The 22,704-nt window shown below is 41.0% G+C and overlaps 2 protein-coding genes across 4 annotated transcripts in view; one reads left to right on the top strand and one right to left on the bottom strand.

Moving 5' to 3' along the window:
• The window catches only part of PROS1 (protein S), a 34,349-nt gene extending 25,092 nt beyond the window's left edge, over window positions 1–9,257 (bottom strand). Inside the window, exons 1-3 of the mRNA XM_081002701.1 lie at window positions 8,996–9,257; window positions 2,318–2,475; window positions 154–178 (exon numbers count right to left, since the gene is read on the bottom strand). Coding sequence (XP_080858827.1) covers window positions 154–178; window positions 2,318–2,475; window positions 8,996–9,074 — 262 coding nt within the window. The 5' untranslated portion in view covers window positions 9,075–9,257. The remainder of the gene's footprint in view (window positions 1–153; window positions 179–2,317; window positions 2,476–8,995) is intronic.
• A 1,515-nt stretch (window positions 9,258–10,772) lies between these two features.
• ARL13B (ARF like GTPase 13B) overlaps window positions 10,773–22,704 on the top strand; it is a 40,522-nt gene continuing 28,590 nt past the window's right edge. Inside the window, exons 1-4 of one of the 3 annotated variants that reach the window (XM_081002734.1) lie at window positions 10,773–10,935; window positions 11,476–11,636; window positions 13,033–13,103; window positions 16,014–16,263. In XM_081002734.1, coding sequence (XP_080858860.1) covers window positions 11,578–11,636; window positions 13,033–13,103; window positions 16,014–16,263 — 380 coding nt within the window. In that variant the 5' untranslated portion in view covers window positions 10,773–10,935; window positions 11,476–11,577. The remainder of the gene's footprint in view (window positions 10,936–11,475; window positions 11,637–13,032; window positions 13,104–16,013; window positions 16,264–22,704) is intronic. The other 2 variants (XM_081002733.1, XM_081002735.1) reach the window with 2 other exon arrangements.

Genomic DNA, 22,704 nt, shown 5'->3' on the forward strand with positions numbered 1-22,704 from the left:
TGTACTTATATGCTTTGCAAATATAATCACATTAAGCGGTCTCACTGACTGCAAACCATTTCATTGCAACCACCTTCCAATTTTCTCCTAAAATCTTTTAAAGAAAAATGTTACATAAGTAAATAAATTTGGACTTTTTAAAACGAAACTTACCTAAATATCGGGGGTAGAAATAATCCTGTGTTTAAAAAGAAAAAGGAAGAAAGACAGATCCCATTAGAATGTAAATCAAATAGGAGAAACAGCTTAATTGTTTGCACTGCTTAGGATGATAATTAAAATTTGCTTGTGCTGTAACTGTAATAGGTCATAAAGAAATTGATTTTATCCATTTTTTGTATTTGTTGCTTGTTTAATAGTTTAATTAAATTGTTTTTTAATGCAACTCACAAAATATTTATTAAGTAAAGTGCGGCAAAGCAGCCTAACTTTGAAAATACTTCTTGAGGAACCAACAAACTGAGATCAGGTTATCCTTTCTAATTATGTGGCTAAGAACCTGTAACTGAGCTCACTATTCAATCTCATTTGTGATTTCAAAGAACGAGATGGGGCATCTTTGCTTGGTCACTCTAGAACCTGGAGGTTCCATAATTTTAAAGTCACATCTTAAAGACGTCAATATATACTCTGTATAGTCTGAGAACATGGTCAAGTGCTAAGGACCACCTGACATCATCATCATCATCATCATCAATTATTTATATGCCACCCATCTGACTGGGTGGCCCCAGCCATTGCCCCAGAAAATTAAAACATCAATAACAAGACCTGATAAAAGCTCTGTTGCATGGTCATTCTCTATCAAAGTGGAACAGGAGTGAAGATGAAATATGAGCAATAATTAAATGACACAAGAGCCTTATAAAGAGCAGTACAAATATGAACTAAAGCCATAATATGGAAAAATCCCATATACCGTCACTTGCTTAATGATGTGAAAGTGTACATAGGAATTGGATATACTATTCAAACCCTAAACAAAGGCTCCTAGTATTTAGGTTTGCTGGAAAATTCAGAATAGTGCTTAATGATAGCTGTAAAATAAGTGTATGTACACATACTGAACATTAGAAGGGAATGTTACTGACTGCCCTTACACTGCCAGGCTTGGTTCAAGTTTCTTTCATTAATTTACAAACCCTTAACAACTTGGGAACAGCATACCTCAGAATGTCCTGTGCTGCCACCAAGGTATTTTGGGGAGTCACTGTTAGTGGTCCCCTGTGGCTTGGATACATGGCTCATATTCATCAGGAGCCACAAATGCACTATTGTGGGCTCAATTTTGTGTGACTCCCTTCCAGTTAAAGTCAGATATTTCCCCTCTATGTTAAACTTCCAGTGCTTATCAAATGCTTACTGAATTGAATTCTGATTTTATAGTATTACCGGTAACTCGTTTTTAGTCTTATTGTAACCAGTTAGAGACAACTGTGATTAACTGGTATACAAATTGTTGAAATAAATAAATAAAAGTTCTGCCTTGGTCACACCACACCTGGAGTACTGTGTCCAGTTCTGGGCAGCCCACTTTAAGAAGGATATTGACAAGCTAGAATGTTTGCAGAAGAGGGTGACCAAGATGATCAAAGGTCTGGAAACCAAGCCCTATGAGGAACGGTTGAGAGAGTTGGGTATGTTTAACATGGAAAAGAGGAGACTGAGAGGAGATGTGATAGCCATCTTCAAATACAGTGGTACCTCAGGTTACATATGCTTCAGGTTACATACGCTTCAGGTTACACACTCCGCCAACCCAGAAATAGTACCTCGGGTTAAGAACTTTGCTTCAGGATGAGAACAGAAATCGGGCAGCGGCCGTGGGAGGCCCCATTAGCTAAAGTGGTGCTTCAGGTTAAGAACAGTTTCAGGTTAAGAACGGACCTCCGGAACGAATTAAGTATGTAACCAGAGGTACGACTGTGTTTAAAGGACTGTCAACATGGAAGATGGAGCACGCTTGTTTCCTCCTGCTCTGGAAACCAAAGGTTTCATGTTACAAGAAAGGAGATTCTGACTCCCCATCAGGAAGAACTTTCTGATGGTAAGAGTTGTTCAACAGTGGAACATACTCCTTCGGAAGGTGGTGGGCATTGCTTCACTGGAGGTTTTGAAGCAGAGATTGGATGGCCATCTGTTGTGGATGCTTCAGTTCAGATTCCTGCTTGCAGGGGGTTGGACTAGACAACCCTCAGGGTCCCTTTCAAGTGTACAAGTCTACGATTCTATAAATCACAGAAGCAGACTATGCTCTACCATGACTACTTGCCACCCTTAGTAACTGGAAATTGTCCATAGTCTTAAGAGCTCTTACCGTTTCAGGGTTATTTTCAAAGACCTCTCTGGCTTCTTCCTTGTTGCAGTATTCTTCAATGCACTCCCGCTCCAAATTCCCCTTCTTGCTTTCTTCCATAAAGGAGTTTGCTCGACGTTTTCTTGCAAGAAACTCTGATGCATGGTGCTCAGATAAAACTTTTAAAAAACAAGCATTTTGGGTGTAAGAGGCTCTGCTGTGCAACCAAGCAATGTCTTAAATTAAAACAAAAATTTAAAGTTAAGATTTTGGTGGCCACGTGGACCACTATTAAAGCATTATAACTAATTAAATGTCAGCATTGCTTTGTTTTGTGTGTGTGTGCTACAAATCCTAACCCATTCAGAACCTGCTAAACATATTAAGAACATGACAAATTCCTGATAAAGCCAGCTGGGATAATTAAGAATGAACCTATGGAGTGCCATGAAGATTGGAAAATCTTCCACAGAAGCAGCCAGTTTATGGACTAGTCAATTTCACATGGCTACAGAATTCTCGTTTCCAGTCAGTTAGACGTGAAACTAAGTAGACCTGAAGATGCCTTTCAGGATAGCAGCAAGCAGGAACCCTCCATACACCCTCAATGGAACAGACACCATACATTTAAAGCACCTGGCTTTCACCAAAGTGTACTGGTAACTGTAGTTTGTTAGAGGTGCTGAGAATTGTAACTCTGTAAAGGCTAAACTACAGTTTCCATGGTTCTTTGAGGAAAGCCATGTGCTTTAAATGAATAGTGTGGGTAGGAACAGGGTGGTGGGGCCCAACAGCCTAGCAGGTTTCCAGCACCTATAACCTGTCATTTCATACAGAAAGTATCATGGTGACCAGGCTCCTCATGTGATGCGCATCCACATAAGAGAGAACACTGGCCACATCCATGCCACACTAACAGTCATGGAGAATCTTGGGAACTGTAGTTTCTTAAGGGCACATAGATATGTAGGCCTGGGGGATTAGCACTACAGTTCCCAGGGTTCTTTGGGGAAAACCATGACTGTTAAAGTGGTATAAGAGTTCTTGAAGTATATGGTACAGATGTGACCACTGTGAAAAAAATAGCCACTCTTGAGTTTCCCCTGGCTCAGGCTGGGGGTTAAACTGGGCAGGGGATAGTTGGTTTATCCTGGTGATTAGGCAACCATCTATACATAAGGAAAGGTAGTACTCTGGTTTCAAGCACTGTCTTTCATTTGCGATCCCCTCTAATAGTAAACACAGGGAGCTGAGCACCAGCAGAAAAGAAGCCAAAAGACCAGCCACAGAAAACTATGAGAGTGGTATCAAATTGGTTGGGGGAACCTTGAGATTGCGAAAATGCAAGAAATAAGGATCACACCACCCCTTAAAAACAACAACAGCCCAATGAGCACTGAACTGCTTAGCGGACACAGACTATTAAGTGACAGTTAGAAAATGGTATGGAATGGGTTAACTGATCAGCTGCCCCTCTGCAGCAAGTTTATCCACCTACCTACCTACTCTACCAATGGATTGTCACTGAACAGTTGCTTGTGATAGTTAACATATTTTTTGCTCTATAAGACTCACTTTTTCCCTCCTAAAAAGTAAGGGGAAATGTGTGTGTGTCTTATGGAGCGAATGCAGGCTGCGCAGCTATCCCAGAAGCCAGAACAGCAAGAGGGATCGCTGCTTTCGCTGCGCAGCGATCCCTCTTGTTGTTCTGGCTTCTGAGATTCAGATTTATTTTTTTTCTTATTTCCCTCCTCCAAAAACTAGGTGCGTCTTATGGTCTGGTGCGTCTTATAGAACGAAAAATACGGTATATGTCAAAATGATAGAGAGGATAACTTTAAGAATACTTAAATAAGCTGTTTTGGAGGGAATCTGCAAGCAATGAAGCCTGTGCAGCAGGAATGAACAAGCTCACTTTCCCACATACTGTTGAGTACTGGGCAGGGATGTATAAAAGAGGCCCCTGACAGCAGAGACTGATTGGCATGCAAAGCACTCTAGGGAGAGAACAAGGACACTCCAGCAAAACTAGGCACAACTTCTTCCTACTGGCTTGGACTGGACTGGTCTGTGGGTATTGATATGTATATGCGAGAAGGGTTAAGAAGATTGGACATTTCTAACTAGGTGACTGGGTAAAATGAACAAAATATTGAGATAGCCTTGTTATGCAGCTTTGTATACCTAGACACAACTGAGTAAAGAAAATACTACACTGGCAAATACAAAAACAGCAGATTTGTGCCTGTACAACTGCACAGCAGGACCATTCCATAGTTGTGTCTGTAATGTGGGATTATCTGGAACTGTGCATTCTTTCCATATTTTTGCCTTGTTAATAACGTCCTGTGATTAAAATCCAAGTAGTGAATAGGCAGGAAGGCGACTAGTAAAAAACTTCCATAGCCCTACGTAAATTTTAGTAGACTCTTCTTGGTATGGTTGTTTTAGACTGGAACTCAAGATATTTTACAAATTTTTAAAAAGTTATAAAATTTGTAATTGAATGTGCTTATATCTGTAGGATATAATTACATGGCTTATAATATAGCACTAGCAAAATGTGCACACCAGTGTTTACTAAGAAAGAAACAAACGCTGCCACCTAAAACTAAGTAATAAAATGATCAGTTGAGCCTTCCTGGGGAGGGTGTAGCATAACTTCAATAACACTAGCACTTCTTCAAGCACTAAAATCTTATATTCCTGACAGAGGGAACATGCAGCAATATATCATACAAGTGGGTCTACAATAGATAGCTATGGAGTACTCCTATTCAGGGTACCAGACATGACTTTCCCAAAGATACACCATCCCACCACTACCGCCTGGTTTTATATTCCCCATCCCACAACAAACACTCAGCATCCTGTGGCCACTTAGAATGTAAAGCCTGCTTTGAGCTGTTTTGGAGGGTCTCATCTCCCTGGTTAGACTTTCTCCCTCTGTATTTTTTTTAAACTTCTGCGAAACTTGGGTTTCTCTGAACCCTGCTGTGAATGGTGATGTTTTGGTTACTTAAGGAACAAAAGGTTACTTAAGGAACAAAAAAGATATACTGTATGTTAGGATACACAGCTGTAGGATATACAGCAACTGCTGCTAAAAAGGTATTTTTTAAAATCAGTTTTGCTAGTCCGAATGGTTCAGAGCATTTCTCCATAATCAGGAGCATTATTCAGATAATAGACAAGGACAGTAATTTGGATAAATAAGGCTCCATTTCTAAATAAAAATAAAACCCTATTTCAGTGGGACACCTTCTGAGCAAATAAGATTTGGTTTGGGCCGGGGGGAGGTTGAGCAGGAACTTAGGGGAGCTGAGTTCCCTTAACTTTTTTAAATTAAATAAATAATTTGAAGGGGGGATCCTGTGGGGGCTGGAACTGATATACCCCCAATGCCTGAGCCAAAAATCAATAAAGTTGTTGCCATTTCTAATCCAGATCACGGTCTGCTTGAGTTTATTAATCACATCTTACATTTAGCCATTGCTGTATGTGTATGGCACTGCGACTGGCCCACAACAAACAAACAAACTTTGTAGTGAGTCCTCCCACCTTTTCCCCCAGAAAAAAAGCACTGGCTTGGGCTTTAGGAGTTGAAAGTCACTGAAAAGTGATTCATGAATAAGGCTTTTACTGTCAGGGAAAGAAGAAATCTTCTTGCATGTGGGTCATATGTTTCGATTCAAATGAAAGGAAACTGACCCATTTAGAAGTGCTCCACTGCAATGCAGTGAGGCCTGCAAATCAAATGAGCTTTGGGCCCTTTCCAATCAAAAGTAGATTTTGAGTATATTTATTAATTTCTTATCTATTTGGGAGAATTTCTATACAGCTCAATATAGAAAATGCTAGAAAATGGTACATTTTGAGTCTCGAAAGAACATACGAAATAAAATACAGACAAAGCTGTACAGTGGTACCTCAGTTTATGAAGTCAATCCATTCCGGAGGTCCGTTCTTAAACCGAAACCGTTCTTAAACCGAGGCGCGCTTTCCCTAATGAGGCCTCCCACCGCCGGTGCCCTTCCACCATTCGGCTTCTGTTCTAAGACTGAGGTAAAGTTCACAAACTGGGACACTACTTCTGGTTTTGCGGAGTTCATAAACCGAATAGTTCATAAACAGGGCTGTTCTTAAACCGAGGTACCATTGTATAGCATCTTCAATAGTGTGGACAACAAGAGGCCAATAAGAAAGAAAGAGAATAAGAAAGTTCTAACAAGGGTCTAAGAAGGGATGGGAAACTTGAGCCCTCCAGATGTTGCTGAACTACAATTCCCATCATCCCTGACCTTTTGCTATGCTGGTTGGGGCTGGTGCAAGTTGAAGTCCAGTCCTGGTCCAAAGCAAAGCACATTGGACACTTGCTGGATATCCAAAAAGAGGGAATTCCACTAAATTAGGGTTGCCATATGCCTGGACATTACTGGGATTTCAATAGCAGAAGTTCAGAGGGAATTATGGAGTGGAACAGTTAAAAGTGCCTCACTTGAAAACTGGAATGCCTGGCACACAGGAAATAAGGGAGTCCCTCAAATACGCTGGTCCCAAATTGTGTACAACTTCAGTATCAGCAAGACCTGGCCTAGTTAGCACAGTGGCAGCCAATGCAGTCATTTCAGCAACATTATATGCTGATGACAGGCTGTTCTAGTCAGGAGTCTTGACTGCTGCACTCTGAGCTAGCTGGAGAGACCAGAGCAACCAGTAATTGATCTCTGATGTCACCAATGCCTGAACTGCTGTGGATACAGGTTATCCCTGTCCAGGAACAGCTGAAGTTGATCAGAGGTACTCCTCGCCACCTATTTGACCTAGCCATCTTTCTCAAGTCAACAGGGCACTTGCTATTGGCTTCCAACAGATATTGTTCAATAAAACAAAAGTAAAAGTGAAACATTTTATTAGCCCCATGTTCAAATCATTGAATGCTTTGAGTTACAAATAAGTTTCCTTCCAATGCAGATCTTTTGAGGCAAAAACATTTTTTTACAGCAGCATGGCATACACTGCACTTTCAAGATATAGCTCAGTTCTACTAATACAATTGTAAGTTTTGCACAAGTTGCTTTCTACTTTATAAAAGTAAGTTGGCATTTGCTTGTTGGATCCTTTAATTTGTTGAAAATCTGTTTCTGTCTTCTGCCAGAAGTAATATATCCAGGAAAGCAAATCTATTAAGATTTATAACTTTGAAAAAACTTTTCTATGTACAGCATATCATTTCTGAATGAAAGCAATTCCAATCAAAATGTCCATCAAATAAAAGTGTTTTCCCATAGATCGCTGTGAGATGCAGCAATTCTAATAAAACTTGTCAGACCTCTACAATAAAAATAATAAAACTTTTCTGCTATCTTAAAAACCCCCCAGCTTTCCTAGCTATGTAACATTATTCTTTTAATTTAATTTCAAGTCTTAGTTTTGGATACCAACGTTGAAAGCAGAGGTAAATTCTATGTTACTTGAAAGCTAATATTTCTGACATTTTGAACAAGCAGTCCTAAACACATTTACCATGGATAACAAATCTCTCCTCATCCTCCTACATTAGGCTAGTGGGCATTGTGGTCATAGGCTATGAAAATGCCTTTCCTTTTTGCCCTCTATTGTAAAAGCTCAGCAACTTTTTGCCCCCCCCCCCCCATTGTGCCATAGTTTAAAACAAACTATGGTTTATTGTGAATGAGCAGTGTGCTGTTGCATACTGCTGAAAAGTTCCTGTGGAGTCCTCCTCTGCTTCTGTTGCTTCTACACCAAGAAAAAAACCTTACAAATCCTTCATGGTTTGCTTAGAAACAACCCATAAGCTGAGATCACAGTGTGGTGTGTGCATGTGTTAGGAGCATCATGGGAACTTTTGAGCAGCATGCAATAGCACACTGCTTGTTCTCATTAAAATATAATTTGTTTTAATTTAAGATATGCTTTAAGGAGACAGGCTACTATAGTATACCTCTTTGTGATAGAAAAAGCACAGTACTTCAAAAGAAAGAAAGAAAGAAAGAAAACCAAGAATGTAATGGTGAAAGAATACTGCCAAAAACTCTGACAAAAAGAGAACTGACTCTTGATCAGAAAAAGAAACATTATTATTTTTTGTTATTATCCTGTGTCAGATATTGCATAAACATTCAGCAGCACAGCATTGTTTTTTAAGTGACCTCATTATTTTGCAGTAGTGGAAAACATGTTTATTTGTCAGTATTGCTAATTACTTCTTCAGCACATTGATTGCTTCCTAGTCCTTAGCTCTGCTTTGCACAAAAACTGATTGCTTCAGGATGGGGGATGGGGATTTGCTTGAGCAGAACAGGGTCACTTTTCCAACAAGAGTAGCTCTTTACAATCAAAATCAGCATCTCTCAGCCATACCTGATACAAATGAACCAAATCAAGTTTACAGTTGGTTGTCCTCCGCACACATTCTGGAGAGCAAATTTCCTCGAACTCAATGGGATTTACTCCTGAGTAAACACATCTGCATCTCTACTATTGCAGAAATTTGTTGATGCAAAGATACATGCTTTGCACCCTTTTTGTTTTTAGAACGGTTTTGCAATTGTCATTACACACTACAAGCACCCAGCTGGAGCAAGAGGGCACCGGGACACAATTCTGAGTTTCACTGAAAAAGCAAACAAAAACGAACTTTTAACTAAAGTTGGGAATCCAACTGATTTTACTTACATGTCCTAGCTTCAGAGAGAGCGATCGCTGAAATATACAGGCAGGAAATAAACAAGCAAGCCACGCAGTGAAGCCTCATCCTTTGGGGGAGTAGCTGCTGTGGGTTATGCAGGGCGTGTGTATCTGTTGGGGGTTAGGAAGGGGAGGGGGCTATTTGCATTTGCTGACAGGTCGCCTTCTTGCTGCTGCTTCTCTGTTGACACCGTGCCTGGAATCAGGGAGGCAGCAGCAGGGAAAATGTTCAGACCTCCCCCTGCTGAGGGAGGGGAGGGAGAGGAGACTGGCTGGGGGCTGGAATCTGGTTGCATACAGAGGCAGGACATTTCCAGGAAACATTCCTGCTGCATTTCACATGGTGGGTAAACAGGAAGCACGGGAGGGAACCTCGAGTCCATATCCCAGAGGCCGTTGAACCTCCCTGGTGCTGGTTTCCAGCAGCTGACTGGGGAAGACAGTGGGGGTGGGTAGAGAGAGAGAGAGAGAGGAGGGATACAGTATTAGAGACAAGGCTGCCTTTCCATCATATGTTTCCCCACTGCTTTCTTTAGCATTGCACTGCATCACCGGCCCACCTGCCTTATCCTGCTTTTCTTCCCCAAATCAAAGACTGTTACCTGCCAGGTTGAGCTTATGTTTGACTGGACTTTGGTTTCTATTTATGTATTGATAGCAGCTAGTCTTGAGAAGATACTGGAGACAGAGCCTAGCCCATGGGTAGGCAAACTAAGGCCCGGGGGCCGGATCCGGCCCAATCGCCTTCTAAATCCTGCCTGCGGACGGTCCAGGAATCAGTGTGTTTTTACATGAGTAGAATGTGTGCTTTTATTTAAAATGCATCTCTGGGTTATTTGTGGGGCATAGGAATTCTTTTTTCCCCTTCCACAAGGTCTGAGGGACAGTGGACCGGTCCCCTGCTGAAAAGGTTGCGACCCCTGGCCTAGCCACTGCGACTAGCAGTCACTGAGAGCCTCATCACCCTTGTATCTGTCTAATCTTAAAGCCGTCCGAGATGGTGACCATCACCACTTCCCATGGAAGTGTCTTTCATTGTTGAAACTATGCTCTGTGCATATTTCTATCTTGCTTTTCCATCCAGATGCTCTAGGCTGTGTGTGCTTTCCTCCCATCCCCCTTGTGTATTCACAACAGTCGTGTAAGGTAGGCTACGTTTTAAGTTACTGTGTGTACATAAACTGCCGTTCTTGTCAGTCGATTTGAGATGGGAATCCAGGGAGGGACCCAATCCGCATGGAGCGTACTAGCCCAGGGACTCCTGCCGGCAGGAAGCCCATTCCATATGATGTAGGCATTGGATTTTTAGGGAGGAATTATTATTTACTGGATCATTCCCTGCCTCTCCGCCAAACCTACCTACCTCGCAGGGTTGTTGTTGTTGGGAATTAAATGAGAACTATGCGTGCCACCTTGAGTTCCTCGGGCAAAAACATGGGATATAAATGCATTTTTTTTTAAAAAAAGTGTCGACTGGTGGTAACACAGGATTTACGTGCTTGGAGAGAACAGTCTTATACGACGAGAAAGCACCTCTCCAAAGGCAGCCTTTGCTGCTGCGCATCCGCATCGCGCGCGAGCTCTGGTCACCCTGGAAACCATTCCCCGCCTCCTTCGCAACTAATGGTCGGCGGGAAGCCGCCAATCCAGCCGCCGCCCGCTCTCCATTGGCTCCTTTCCTTGCCCCCGCCCCCGTTTCCTTCGCTCCGCTCTCCTGGTAACCATTGGAAACCGGCTTGGTTACGCGTCCCTTGCGCGCCCCGCGTCGTTATCGGCCTGCCTCGGGGACCCGAACCAATAAGCGATCTCCCGAGGCGTCACGTGAAAGAGGGGAAGGCGGGGAGAAAGCAGCGGGGGGGTCACGTGGCTCCGTTGGAAGGGCCGCTCTTGAGAACCGGCGGCCGCTTTGGGGGCTCTCGGAGTGACGGGTGAGGCGGAGAAAGGGCGGTTACCGAGGAGGGAGGGAGGAGCCGGTGAGTCCCGCGCGGCGCCTTCGAAGAGGACGACCCCCCCTCCGCGAGGGTCTGCCTGTGATGGGGAAGCCGGGGGTGGCGGACCTGTCTCGGTGTGTTGACGTGCTCCTACCCTGAGGCGCTGGTCAAAGGGGCTCCTAAGGCTCGGGCCCAGTTGCCTTCTGGGCGTCTGGTTAGGGAAACGAGGCTCAATCCAGTGTGGGGTGCCGGCTTGGTTAAAATCCAAGCTCTGGGAATATTTTGTATCCATTATCTAGGAAAACTTGCACCTCCACACTGCCCTACAAAATTGTGTATCTGGCCAGAAGAGATGATGCTCCACTACACTGAAAACAACACCCCCCCCCCCCCGCTTTTTAAAACTGCAACTTTTTCAGTGGGTTAGCCACTTGAAAGCCAGCCTTATAAAAGCTGTTGATTTCTGAGTTGGTTTTGGAATAATAAAGTTTGGTGATTCATTATTCATTGTATCCCCTCCTCCCTTTTTTATTTTAGGTGTAAGACAGCATCCGAGTTGCTCATGTCTTGGAACTCCAGGATCCGTCTACATGCTGCGTCCTTAATTCATTTGGTGTGCTGAATGGCTGTTAGATAGGGATGTATAGTCTGATGGCCAATTGTTGCAACTGGCTAAAGCGGTGGCGAGAACCTGTCAGGTAAATTACTAGACGTTAGAACCATCTCCTTTTCAATTCCTTGAAGTAGTCTGAAGATTGTACTATGTCTGGCAAGTGTCACATAGAGGAGGAGTACGTCTAATGCTGTTCTGCTTGTGCAGCAGACTTCTGCTTGTGCAAAGGAGCTCTGATTTTCCTACAGGCCACTGCACAACCTCAAAATTTGTTCCTGGGATCCCTCTAGAACAGATTTTAGGGTGAATGAGAACACATTGTGCAGGTGGAGTGCCACTCATGCAGCACTGGATACAACCCAAAGCCTTTAAAAACAACAATAATACAACCATTTTGAAATGGGATATTTTTAAAACTGTAAACTGAAGAGGGTAAAAGAAATTGGTAACTTTAAATGTGCACTTTGAAAGGGCATGTGGATGTGAAAATACAATAGACCTTTATTAGTGGCATTCATGTGGCTGTTCTTATTCCCCAGTCTTATTTAAAAACTTGTTGGAACTGTTTGCAGGTAAAGGTCCCTGTGTCTCTCCATTTCCACTAACCCAGAGTTTTATTTGAACCAGTATTCAGTCTCTGTAGCATTTTCTGCTGGAGATTAGTTCAAGAACAAAGACCTCTGGATGATGCATGATGTCTTTGTTAACTGGGGGAACATAATCTGTATGTGGGGAAATGTGGTGGTTAAAGGCATGGCAACATGGCACAAGGAAAACCGCGACAACATTTCTGTTCCGAGCTACAGTTGATATCATCTATCCACTTTCATCAAGAGGCAAAAACAGAATCCCACCCTCTTTTTTGCTGAGAAGCGCTGATGTGCTTTTTTTTTTTTAAAGCAGAAAATAGATTTCTTCTACCCAACTCAATATCCAGAGCTTGCTAGTTCTCCCTTGGTACTTGTTTCCAGTGCCACAGTATGGTCCAATAAAAACACAGGTATCTGAACATAGCACAAGAGGAAAGCAACACAGTGCTCAGAGAAATTTCAAAGTTTGTACAAATGTGGGGGGAAAACTTGACCAAAAACATATTTAAGTACACAGGGAGACCTCTACTTCTTCATATTTATGTAACTGCATCTCAGAATACCTCTGTGCTCCAAGTCCCTTCTCAAAACTTGCATTTTCCAGAAAGCCTTTGGAGTATCTCCCCCAGTCACACTACCCTATGGTATGAGTAGTTGAAATTTTTTGCATATTCTTCCCCTGTTTTCCCAGTGCATCCATTCCCAACTCTCCATTGCTTCCATGTAAGATTACAGTTACGAATGGTGCTGCATATAAATAATAGGTACTTGGTGGTGTTGATGATTCTTGAAGATACATTCAATCCCCCCCCCCCCCCAAAAAAAAAATTCTATATGGCATTCAGTCAGGACAAAGTCTGAAAATATTTTTTCTTTGTATATAATTCAAAGGAGTGTGACATTAATCATGGTGGGTCTTGATAATGCTGGAAAAACAGCAACAGTGAAAGGAATCCAAGGAGGTAAGTAATATCTAAACTATTTTTGTATTTATAAAAGTATTAAAATGAGCTTTTTAAAATTATTTTTGCACAGGAGGAATTTTTTTATTTATTGCCCTTGGCTAAAACAAGGCAAAGGCTGCAGACCTGACCTCTGTTATCTGGGAATAAACCCCATTGAATTCAGTAGTATTTACTCCTGTGTAGACATGGTTAGGATTTTGCTGCAAGATGCCATATAATGCTAGTAAATACAAAACCCCCAACTGAATAAAAAATGAATTTGTTTTAATAACTATACTGTTTAATTACGCTCAGGATATTTAACACTTTCAGGCATACGTTACAGATACTGCACTTTGTTACTTCATTAAGGAGGGACCAAATACAAATGAGTGACCAAAACCACAGATACAGTGGTACCTCTAGTTGTGAACACCTCTGGATACGTATCCTTCGGGTTACGCATGCGGCAAACCCGGAAGTAACAGGAAAGGTTTCCGCTGTGCGTGCATGCGCAGAAGTGGGTTAACGCCGCATGCGCAGAAGTGGCGCCTCTGGATGCGAATGTTTTGGGGTGCACACGGACTCCCGGAACGAATTAAATTCGTATCCAGAGGTACCACTGTAGGTCTAGGAAGAGCTATGTAATATAGCAGGATAATTGCTTTCTGTTTGATGCTACAAGTTGCACTTTTTAAGCTGAATGTGGATTCTTTTCTGGTTGAAAGCAAAACTTCTGTTGTATGGCTGTGCCCCTCCTTTGAATTCTGCTTGGGCTTATATTTGGAGATGCCATAGGCACTTGGGCTGCAACCTCATGCACTTACCAAGGAACAAGCCTCATTGAAAACTTGCTTGCTTCTGAGTATGCCTGCGTAGATGGTGCAGTGAATCACTGTCAGAACATCTCACTTGTTTTGTGAGCATTGCTTTCATTTGTTTTGTACATCGTTAGCCACATGCACATTTTTAGTGCTTCCAGAGCCTCTGGATATCACTGAAACTTTGGGAGCAATGTAGATGCAAAATGAGGCTGTTACGCTCAGATATATGCACTTAAATATATATATATTACTATTTCATGTTTCCAAAGTAAAGGGTTTACAGACAGTTGTTGGAGAAGACTGGTGCCTCTATCATGGTAGAGAAAAATAATATTTGTTAGGTGTTACCTTGTGTCATAAAATGGAAGGGAAACATCTTTGGTAAGCATTTGAGGAACTGCTGACATAAATTATTTTTTAATTATAGCACATATATAAAATATCCACATTAATGAGGCATTTCACATTTTAGTTTAGGATAGAAAATCAATCGTTCCCTTTTGCCTCCCCCCCCCCTTTGTATGTGCAGTAACTCTTATTTGCTGAAATGCACAGTAATGAGCATACATCAGTAAATTTTACCTAAAAATCAATGTTGTAGGTATTACCTTTTTATGATATTGACTTGTGATATAATTTGGAAAGAAGGAAATTGTATGTGCATAACAAAGTGTTATTCTAATGATATTTTTATATCCCTATTTATAATTGGGAAGGTACCAACAATTTGCCAGATCACCTTTATCCCTTCAATCATAAAAATCTCTTTTAGCATCACTTTCTCGCCTCTGCCAGCTCCAATAAAACAGCATGCAAGCTTAGCATCAAATAAAATTTCTGTTTCAGCTGGGGAGAAGTTTCAGAAGTGTCTGTTCTGAGTGCTTGACAGTTTACTGACATACATGAACACATTTTTTGGATGAATCCAGTCCAGAATAACAGTGGATTTTTCATATGTGAAATAGTGAGTATCTTTTCTAGGTGAAAAGATCATATGACTTCAATATGACCCAGATCCAAAGGGCCCATGAGCAAGGGCTTTTCATTTTCAGCATCTCAGTGGAAGTATTCCTCATTATGGTTCTCAACTGCAACTGGTGAAAAGAGAAAGTCACTTCACTTCTCCCCTGCTCTGAAAGCTCTTGGCATGGGCATTGGCATCTTTTGGCACTGTGATGCCTGTAGCTCCAAACAAATTCTCATTCTAGCTCTTCTTGGGTTATGAAGCCCTGGCAGAAAGCATGCCAGCAACAAATTATCTTCATTAAAAACAAATCTGGATTGAAATGTGGGAATATGAAATCAAGTGAAACAAGATCATTTTAATATGAGGAGTTTGTCACCTCCCCCTGTCCTTATTGGGTTGCTTCTTCAAGGTTTCCTCTCAGGGTATGGTACCTATCTCTCTCAGTTCTTCATAAACGTGGCATTGTTTTGCATATGAAGTAGACATTATTAACACAAATTTCTAGTCCCACAGTGAAATATTGCCTTAAACGTGTCCAGGATTTGTATAGTTTTGTTCTACAGGCTGAAATTGGTAGCCTACCATCAGGTAGGCCATAATTCGCAGCAAGACAGGTGATAAGAAATTTAATTTGCATTCATTGTGATCACAGCAGCTTATGCATTATTGTCTGTCCACATGACATCTTGTGATCCATGTTTGTAATATTTGTAGAACTAAAACTAGAAATGGGTCTGTAAAATTCATGTTATTCTGATCCTGAAAGTGCATCAATCTCTCTTACTAGATTGATGCATTGCCCCCCACTTCCCTTACCTCATCAAAAATAGGCTGGAGAGGAATAACATATTGGAAATAGGTTTCCCTTTCTACAAACTTGATCTTGAGTTGGAAAACATTACCCTCTTCTTACCTTTCCTTTATTTGATACTTTGAGGATTATGGTTCCCGATATTCATTTTAAGTGTCTCTCTGTGTCTGCTCACACATGCTTGTGTGTCTGTTAATGTAAAAAAAAAAATAATACTTTACAATTTGAAAAACCAGTATTCTGTCTTAAAGTGCCCACAGCCCCCCAACAAAAAAAAGGTAAACTGTATCACAAGTGTCTCATAACTTGTTCTTTAATTTCATCAGAGTCCCCAGAGGATGTGGCCCCAACTGTTGGCTTTTCTAAAATTGATCTTAAGCAAGGCCGGTTTGAAGTCACAATCTTTGACTTGGGAGGTGGCAAGAGAATCCGGGCTATCTGGAAGAATTACTATGCTGAATCATATGGGGTAATATTTGTTGTGGATTCCAGTGATGTTGAGAGAATGGAAGAGACAAAAGAAACTATGTCGGAAGTTCTAAAGCATCCCAAGATAGCAGGGAAACCTGTATTGGTGTAAGTAACAAAAATCAAGAATTATTTTAAGTACTGAGCTATAACTTAAATATGTTTCCTAAAACATTGAGTTTGTGATACTACTTTTTCCTTAAGTTGCCTTTAAAGCGGAATATTTTCTTTCCAACCAAACAAGCAGAGAAATTAAATTGTATTGTTCTGCCGTTGCATGTCATTAGAAATGATGGCTTCAATATGGCAGAACTATTGTCTGTGCAAACACTCTTGAAATGAGTTATATAATTTCTGCAAACATTCCATTATTGCCTGTAGTGATAACTCTATAATTGTTTTGACGAATAACGATGTCAACACAAGTAATATGACCCTTGTGTTGTCTAACATAAGCATGTTATTAGCTAACCGTTGGTATTAATGAGGTCTCCGTGTTTAACACCAGGGGGTGCAAGTGATGCATTATCAGAAGAACCTGGTGTCTAGAAACTGAACTTGTCTCATGCATAACTCTGTATCTCGGGATGTGTCTTACTCCAACATGTTCAGTGTAATGATGTAGTAGAAAGTGGATGCACTGCAATTTAGACACCTGCAGAGTAAAATACCCTTCTGCCCTTCTGAACAATATGGTCATGATCCAGCCACAGTGAAGCAGGTTTAAGTCCATTTTAATGTAATGCTAACTTACATGTTCTTAATTCTTCCATTGAAAGCAGTGGGGCTTGATAGTCAGTTTAAATTAGAACTATGAATTTAGAATTAGAATGAAATGAGAAAAGTGACACTCAATAGCAGCTGGTAACATTTTGACCTGATAGGGCTGCAACTTTTAATATATTGTGTTTTCAGCACAACAAGACTTAATACATCACTTACTAGAGGGTTTATTAACTGACAGTAAAGTTGTGCTTAAAATATAATTGAACAAATGCCAGACATTTACAGATGAATTTCATATTGTTTAATTATCAAAAAATCAATGTTTCATGTAATTACTAAAACCGTTAACTTGTTTATTTTTTTGTATTAATTACCCATGGGTAGTATTAATTTTTTGGTAACAAAATAAATATGAAAATTGTATTTGTGCTATTACAATGACTTTCTATACTGCATCACCTGTGACCAATCTCACACCCTCCTTCATTTTGCACTTGTTATTTGGACACCAGTTGCACCACCCTAGTTACTCTTCTGGTTGGCAACTTAATTCTGATGACTGTACAAAATAACTGGCAGAGGAAACTGAGCAAACCATCCTGCCAATTGCAGAGAACACTCTGAATAATCTTTTATCTTTGATGCTGGATTTTTGGAACTCAAATGTGATTCAACTGACGAGGATTTCAGGAAATTCAGTTTAGAAAAATTTTGGTTGAAATATCTCCCTGTATATCCCAAAACAGGAGAAAGGCTCTCCACATCATTATACAATTTATGCCTTAGTGAATCTGATTTTGCTGTGCAACAGACTGGATATTTAAGGTGTTCTAAGATATGGCTATTTGAAATTTTAAATTTCATGTGCATTTTTTGAATGAATATATATATACATTTTAAAAGTATTCCTGATATTTTTTTTAATTAAGCCCCAAAATAGTGTTTATGATTAAAAGTCAGCAATGTTTCAATACTTTCTAAAAATTAAAATAGGGGCACCAGATGTGGATGGGGGCATACCATTTTTATATAATCTGAGAGGGGTCATGGGTTAAAGGTTCAGAAATGCTGCTTTAGAACTCTTTCCACATTTCTGTCTAGGAGCTTCTTGTTTATAGATAAATCCCTACAGGTGAAGATCTTGTCATCAGTTACTTCAATCATTTTATAATAAAAATTGTTCAGAGTTTTGTTTTGGAATGAGTTAGCTGTAGCTGCCAGCTGCTATTTTTATTTCTTAACTTAATTATTGAGCTACATGTTTGGGGGAGGGAATTGATCATACTCCTAGTCCTACCATCTTCACTTTAGACAACTGAAATACTGGCAACATTTTGCTCTAAAACAATTAGGGTGAAATGAATGAAGTTTTGCTTCTAGGCAATTTCTTGTTATGATCCCTTTAAGCTAGTATAAGGTTGTAACTTTAGGATGGATGGTTTTGCAGAAGAATATCTAACCTTTTTTTATTATTATTTCTGGGCCACTATCTAGAATTAGATTTGTTTGTCTCTGTTGAAGTTTCAGTCAATACTTGCTGAAAGTCCATCCGTCTTCACTGGCCACAAAGAAAGAGTGAATGTGTAGTTTCTGTGTGTGTGTGTGTGAGAGAGAGAGAGAGCGAGAGAGAGAGATGTATGCCTATGTACTTGTATTTCCCTGTGACACATAATAATGTACTTACCCGTTATCTCAAACAACTTTCTGTACCTATTTGGTATAAAGGACTTGGTGGTGACATGATCCGTCTTAATAGTGACCTATGTTAAATTGTAGAAACTGAGAACTAGATTGGCTCACCCACTATAATCTAAAAACACTAAAATGGTTGTGAGGTATCAGGCCCATGGATGCCCTCCTCTTTCATACCTGGGGCAAAAGCATGAGTAGTTATGTACAAAAGTACATCTTAGTTGTCCATAATATTTGCACTCGAAGTCTTGATAGATGAATAAGTTCAACATGTTGATAGCTTTCTTCAATATAAACACGCTCTAAATTTCCAAGTTTGTACAAATACTGTATTTTTTCCCATCTTACCTAGTGCAGCCATCTTTAACATTTTCATACCAAAAGCTCCCTCCTTTAAACCAATAGGTGCAAATTGGCACTCAGTTTTAATTATATGTGCACACACCTGCCCATCTCCCTCCCTCCCACCATCTCTTGCCAAAGGAATTCTGGCAGATACTTAATGGGCTGAATTTTTCTCTTTCACGCCCAACTTCTACCCTCCTTTGCATCTGGTGACCTATTAGGCTCTGCTTTCTTGTAGTCTAATGGCAGATTACTATACCCCAATCTTAGGTAAAATCAGTGCTATTTTTCACTTTTCTATGCCCCTTATTTATCTGATAAGAAAAACAAATGTTAAAGAAGCCCTGAAAGTGGTTTTACTATATTGGTGCATGTCATATGAAGTCAGAAAGAGACTGGTTGTGGGTCCTGATTTAACTAGTTGGACCAATTATTCTAGTGTATGTGTTTGTGCCTTTTAATATATTTTGAACAGATCATATCTGTAGTATTACCTTGCATGCTGTTTAGTGGCACCTAATTGTAAGCCACTGTTGGTTGGAAAGGCATGCTATACAGTGGTGCCCCGCAAGACGAATGCCTCGCAAGACGGAAAACCCGCTAGACGAAAGGGTTTTCCGTTTTGGAGGTGCTTCGCAAAACGAATTTCCTAGGGGCTTGCTTCGCAAGACGAAAATGTCTTGCGAGTTCCTGCGGGGTTTTTTTCCTCCCCCCCTTTTTCCCAAGCCGCTAAGCCGCTTATCAGCTGATCCGCTAAGCCGCTTAACAGCTGATCGCTAAGCCGCTTAACAGCTGATCCGCTAAGCCGCTTAACAGCTGATCCGTTAAGCCACTAAGCCGCTTATCAGCTGATCCGCTAAGCCGCTTAACAGCTGATCCGCTAAGCCGCTTAACAGCTGATCACTAAGCCGCTTATCAGCTGATCCGCTAAGCCGCTTAACAGCTGATCCGTTAAGCCACTAAGCCGCTTATCAGCTGATCCGCTAAGCCGCTAATAGCGCTAAACCGCTAATGGGCTTGCTTCGCAAGATGAAAAAACCGCAAGACGAAGAGACTCGCGGAACGGATTCTTTTCGTCTTGCGAGGCACCACTGTACATGCCTCCTATTGATAGCATAACAGATACCCCTTAACTGCACCTCTGGCTGGGCTGGGGGAATTAGGATCATATTGTTGCACTAAAGCATGCATGGTTGTTGCACTAAAGCATGCACGGTATCTGAATGGACCTGCTGCCTATACAAATCAAAGACATTCTCAGAGACTAAGTGCTCTTCAACCAAAAGCCCCTTTTTAAAGTGATCAATATTTGTGAGCACAATCCTAGTAAAACAAGAAAAATACCATTCTGTTATAGAACATAGGAATTTAATATAGAAGGCTTAGTTACAAATACCTATCTGGCTATAAAGCTCTATAGATTATCTCTGGCATTTATATATATAGCCTAAACTATTTCAGAGGGATGTGAGGATTTCAGTGCTGAAAGTTGTAGATAAAAGTGAATACATTCTGAATGTGTGTTCTTGTACTGAATCAGTCAAATATGTTTAGAATTGCAATACCTTTTTAAGGGGATTAGAAGACTTTTAAAAATGTTTATTGATTAAAATCCTATATACAGAAATGAGAGTAAGTCTCATTGAATTCAGTGGGACTTGCTTCTGAGTAATTTCTCCAAGATTGTACTAGGAGTTCTCTTCTAAACCATATGGAGCTTTCCATCAGCCAGACCGTATTTTGGAATCGGCGTTCGAAATGAGCTGAGCGCCAGTCACCTTTTTTGACTGGCAAGTGGCCTTTTGTGACTGGATGATGTCTGGGTGCCACCCTTGGCAACTAACATCTCCCCCTGCCTGGCTGCAGTCAGCTGGTCTGCAGGCACAGCAGCAGCAAAAAAAGGGTGCATTTGTGGGGTGAATCAGCTTCTCCAGGGAGGGAGTTCCAGTGTCTGGGAGCAGCCACCAAGAAGGCCCTTTCCCCCGTTCAGGCACGCCTGTGAAGGTGGTAGGACAGAGAGAAGGGCTTCATTGAAAATCTCAAAACCGGGTCATATTTGTATGAGGGAATACAATCTTTCAGTTAGCTTGGACGTTAAGGGTTTTATAGGTCATAACCAGCACTTCTGGTAAGCTAGAGCCAGTGACACTGAAGCAGGCAGGAGATTTGATGTACTATTCTGAGATGTAAGACTCTTTATAAATACATTTTGTGGCCTGCAAAAAAACCCACTGTTTACTTCTAGATAGAAATATTTTTGTCCCTCTTGTCCATAAAAATAAACTTAGCTCAATGCTTTTCCATAATCATAAACAATGTTCTCCTTCAAACGATGTTTGAAGCTTTGTTTTAGATGGTATCCTTGTCACAGTCAGGAAGAGATAAGTGAGTAGCACATCCTTTCAGAAGGGAACTTGTTTACCAAATCATGCAAAAGAATTATTCTGATGTGTGTGGTGCTGTAACATAGCTCTTATTCTTAAAATTATTTAATTACTCCTGAGTCTGAGGTTTCAAGTGTCTTTTTTGTAGCAATAATGACTAATAATAAAAGCAGAGATTTTTAGGAAGTAAATTCAGCAGTACATCCTGTACTTTTTTAGCAAATGTTCTGAATCGCAGCAACATACAACTTGCAATATTGTAATATGCCAAGGCAAAAATCGTTGTCTGTTCTTTATGAAAATGTTTAATTGTATCCCTAGGTTGATGTATGTTCAGTTGCAGGGGAGGGGAGGGGAAGGGAAGGTATTGCTAAAGCCAGATACTTCATGTACAGGGCTGGTTAAACAGAACTTTGCCACATAGATTAGGAGATTAGGAGCAGTGGTGAAGTAATAAGTAAGCATGGTTTCTGTACCACTTATGTAGTGGTTATTTAAATACTACTGAACCTTCCAAAAAGAGAATCCCATTCCATTGATGTAATCTATTTCAGGCACATTTTCTTAGACTCTTTATGCCAGTGAGTGTAAATATCAGTTGCAGTCAGTTATAGTGGATCAAGAATGGTCTCTTACTTGTCTTTGCTTTTGTATATGCCTGCTCCTACAGTGTTGTGGACTATTCCATGCCGTGACTATTTTATTTGTCTCCAGTGTCAGTAGGAGGAGTAGGAGTACAGAGTCGGTAGGAGGCAGATCGAAGAGAAGGAGTATGACTAGGAAAGAATGACTGTCAATAATGTAACAGATGTGTTTTCTGATATCTTTTTGTTTCGGTTCATGTTGGATTACAGTGGTACCTCTGGATGCGAACGGGATCCATTCCGGAGCCCCGTTCGGATCCTGAAGCGAACGCAACCCATGTGTGCGGGTTGCAATTCACTGCTTCCATGCATGCGTGTGATGTCATTTTGAGTGCATGCGCAAGCGGTGAAACCCAGAAGTAATGCGCTCTGTTACTTCCGGGTCGCCGCGGAGCACAACCCGAAAAGGCTTAACCTGAAGCGACTTCAACCCGAGGTATGACTGTATCTTGGTGACCTATAAGCATGTTTAGCTGATAACCATTCCTGGGAACTCCATGGCAGTGTTTGTGTCTATGGCTTTCCATGAATGGGGAAGTGTGCTGATGCACCAGGAGGAAACAGTGGCTGCTTCTTTCCTCTCCCATGGTTTCACTCACTGTTGTGTCCAAATTTGAGCTTGTGGTTTGCCTGACTCCAAATGATCCATTAGCGGCAACTTAGATTTATTATTGGCTTACTGCTCGAAGTGTGTTTGGGAGAGCCCAGGATCCTAGGTATGCAGAACACTAAACCAAGTCATAGCTTAGCTCTCAGTA

The sequence above is a fragment of the Podarcis pityusensis genome (assembly GCF_964106645.2).
Source record: "Podarcis pityusensis genome assembly, chromosome: 4".
Classification (NCBI taxonomy): Eukaryota; Metazoa; Chordata; class Lepidosauria; order Squamata; family Lacertidae; genus Podarcis; species Podarcis pityusensis.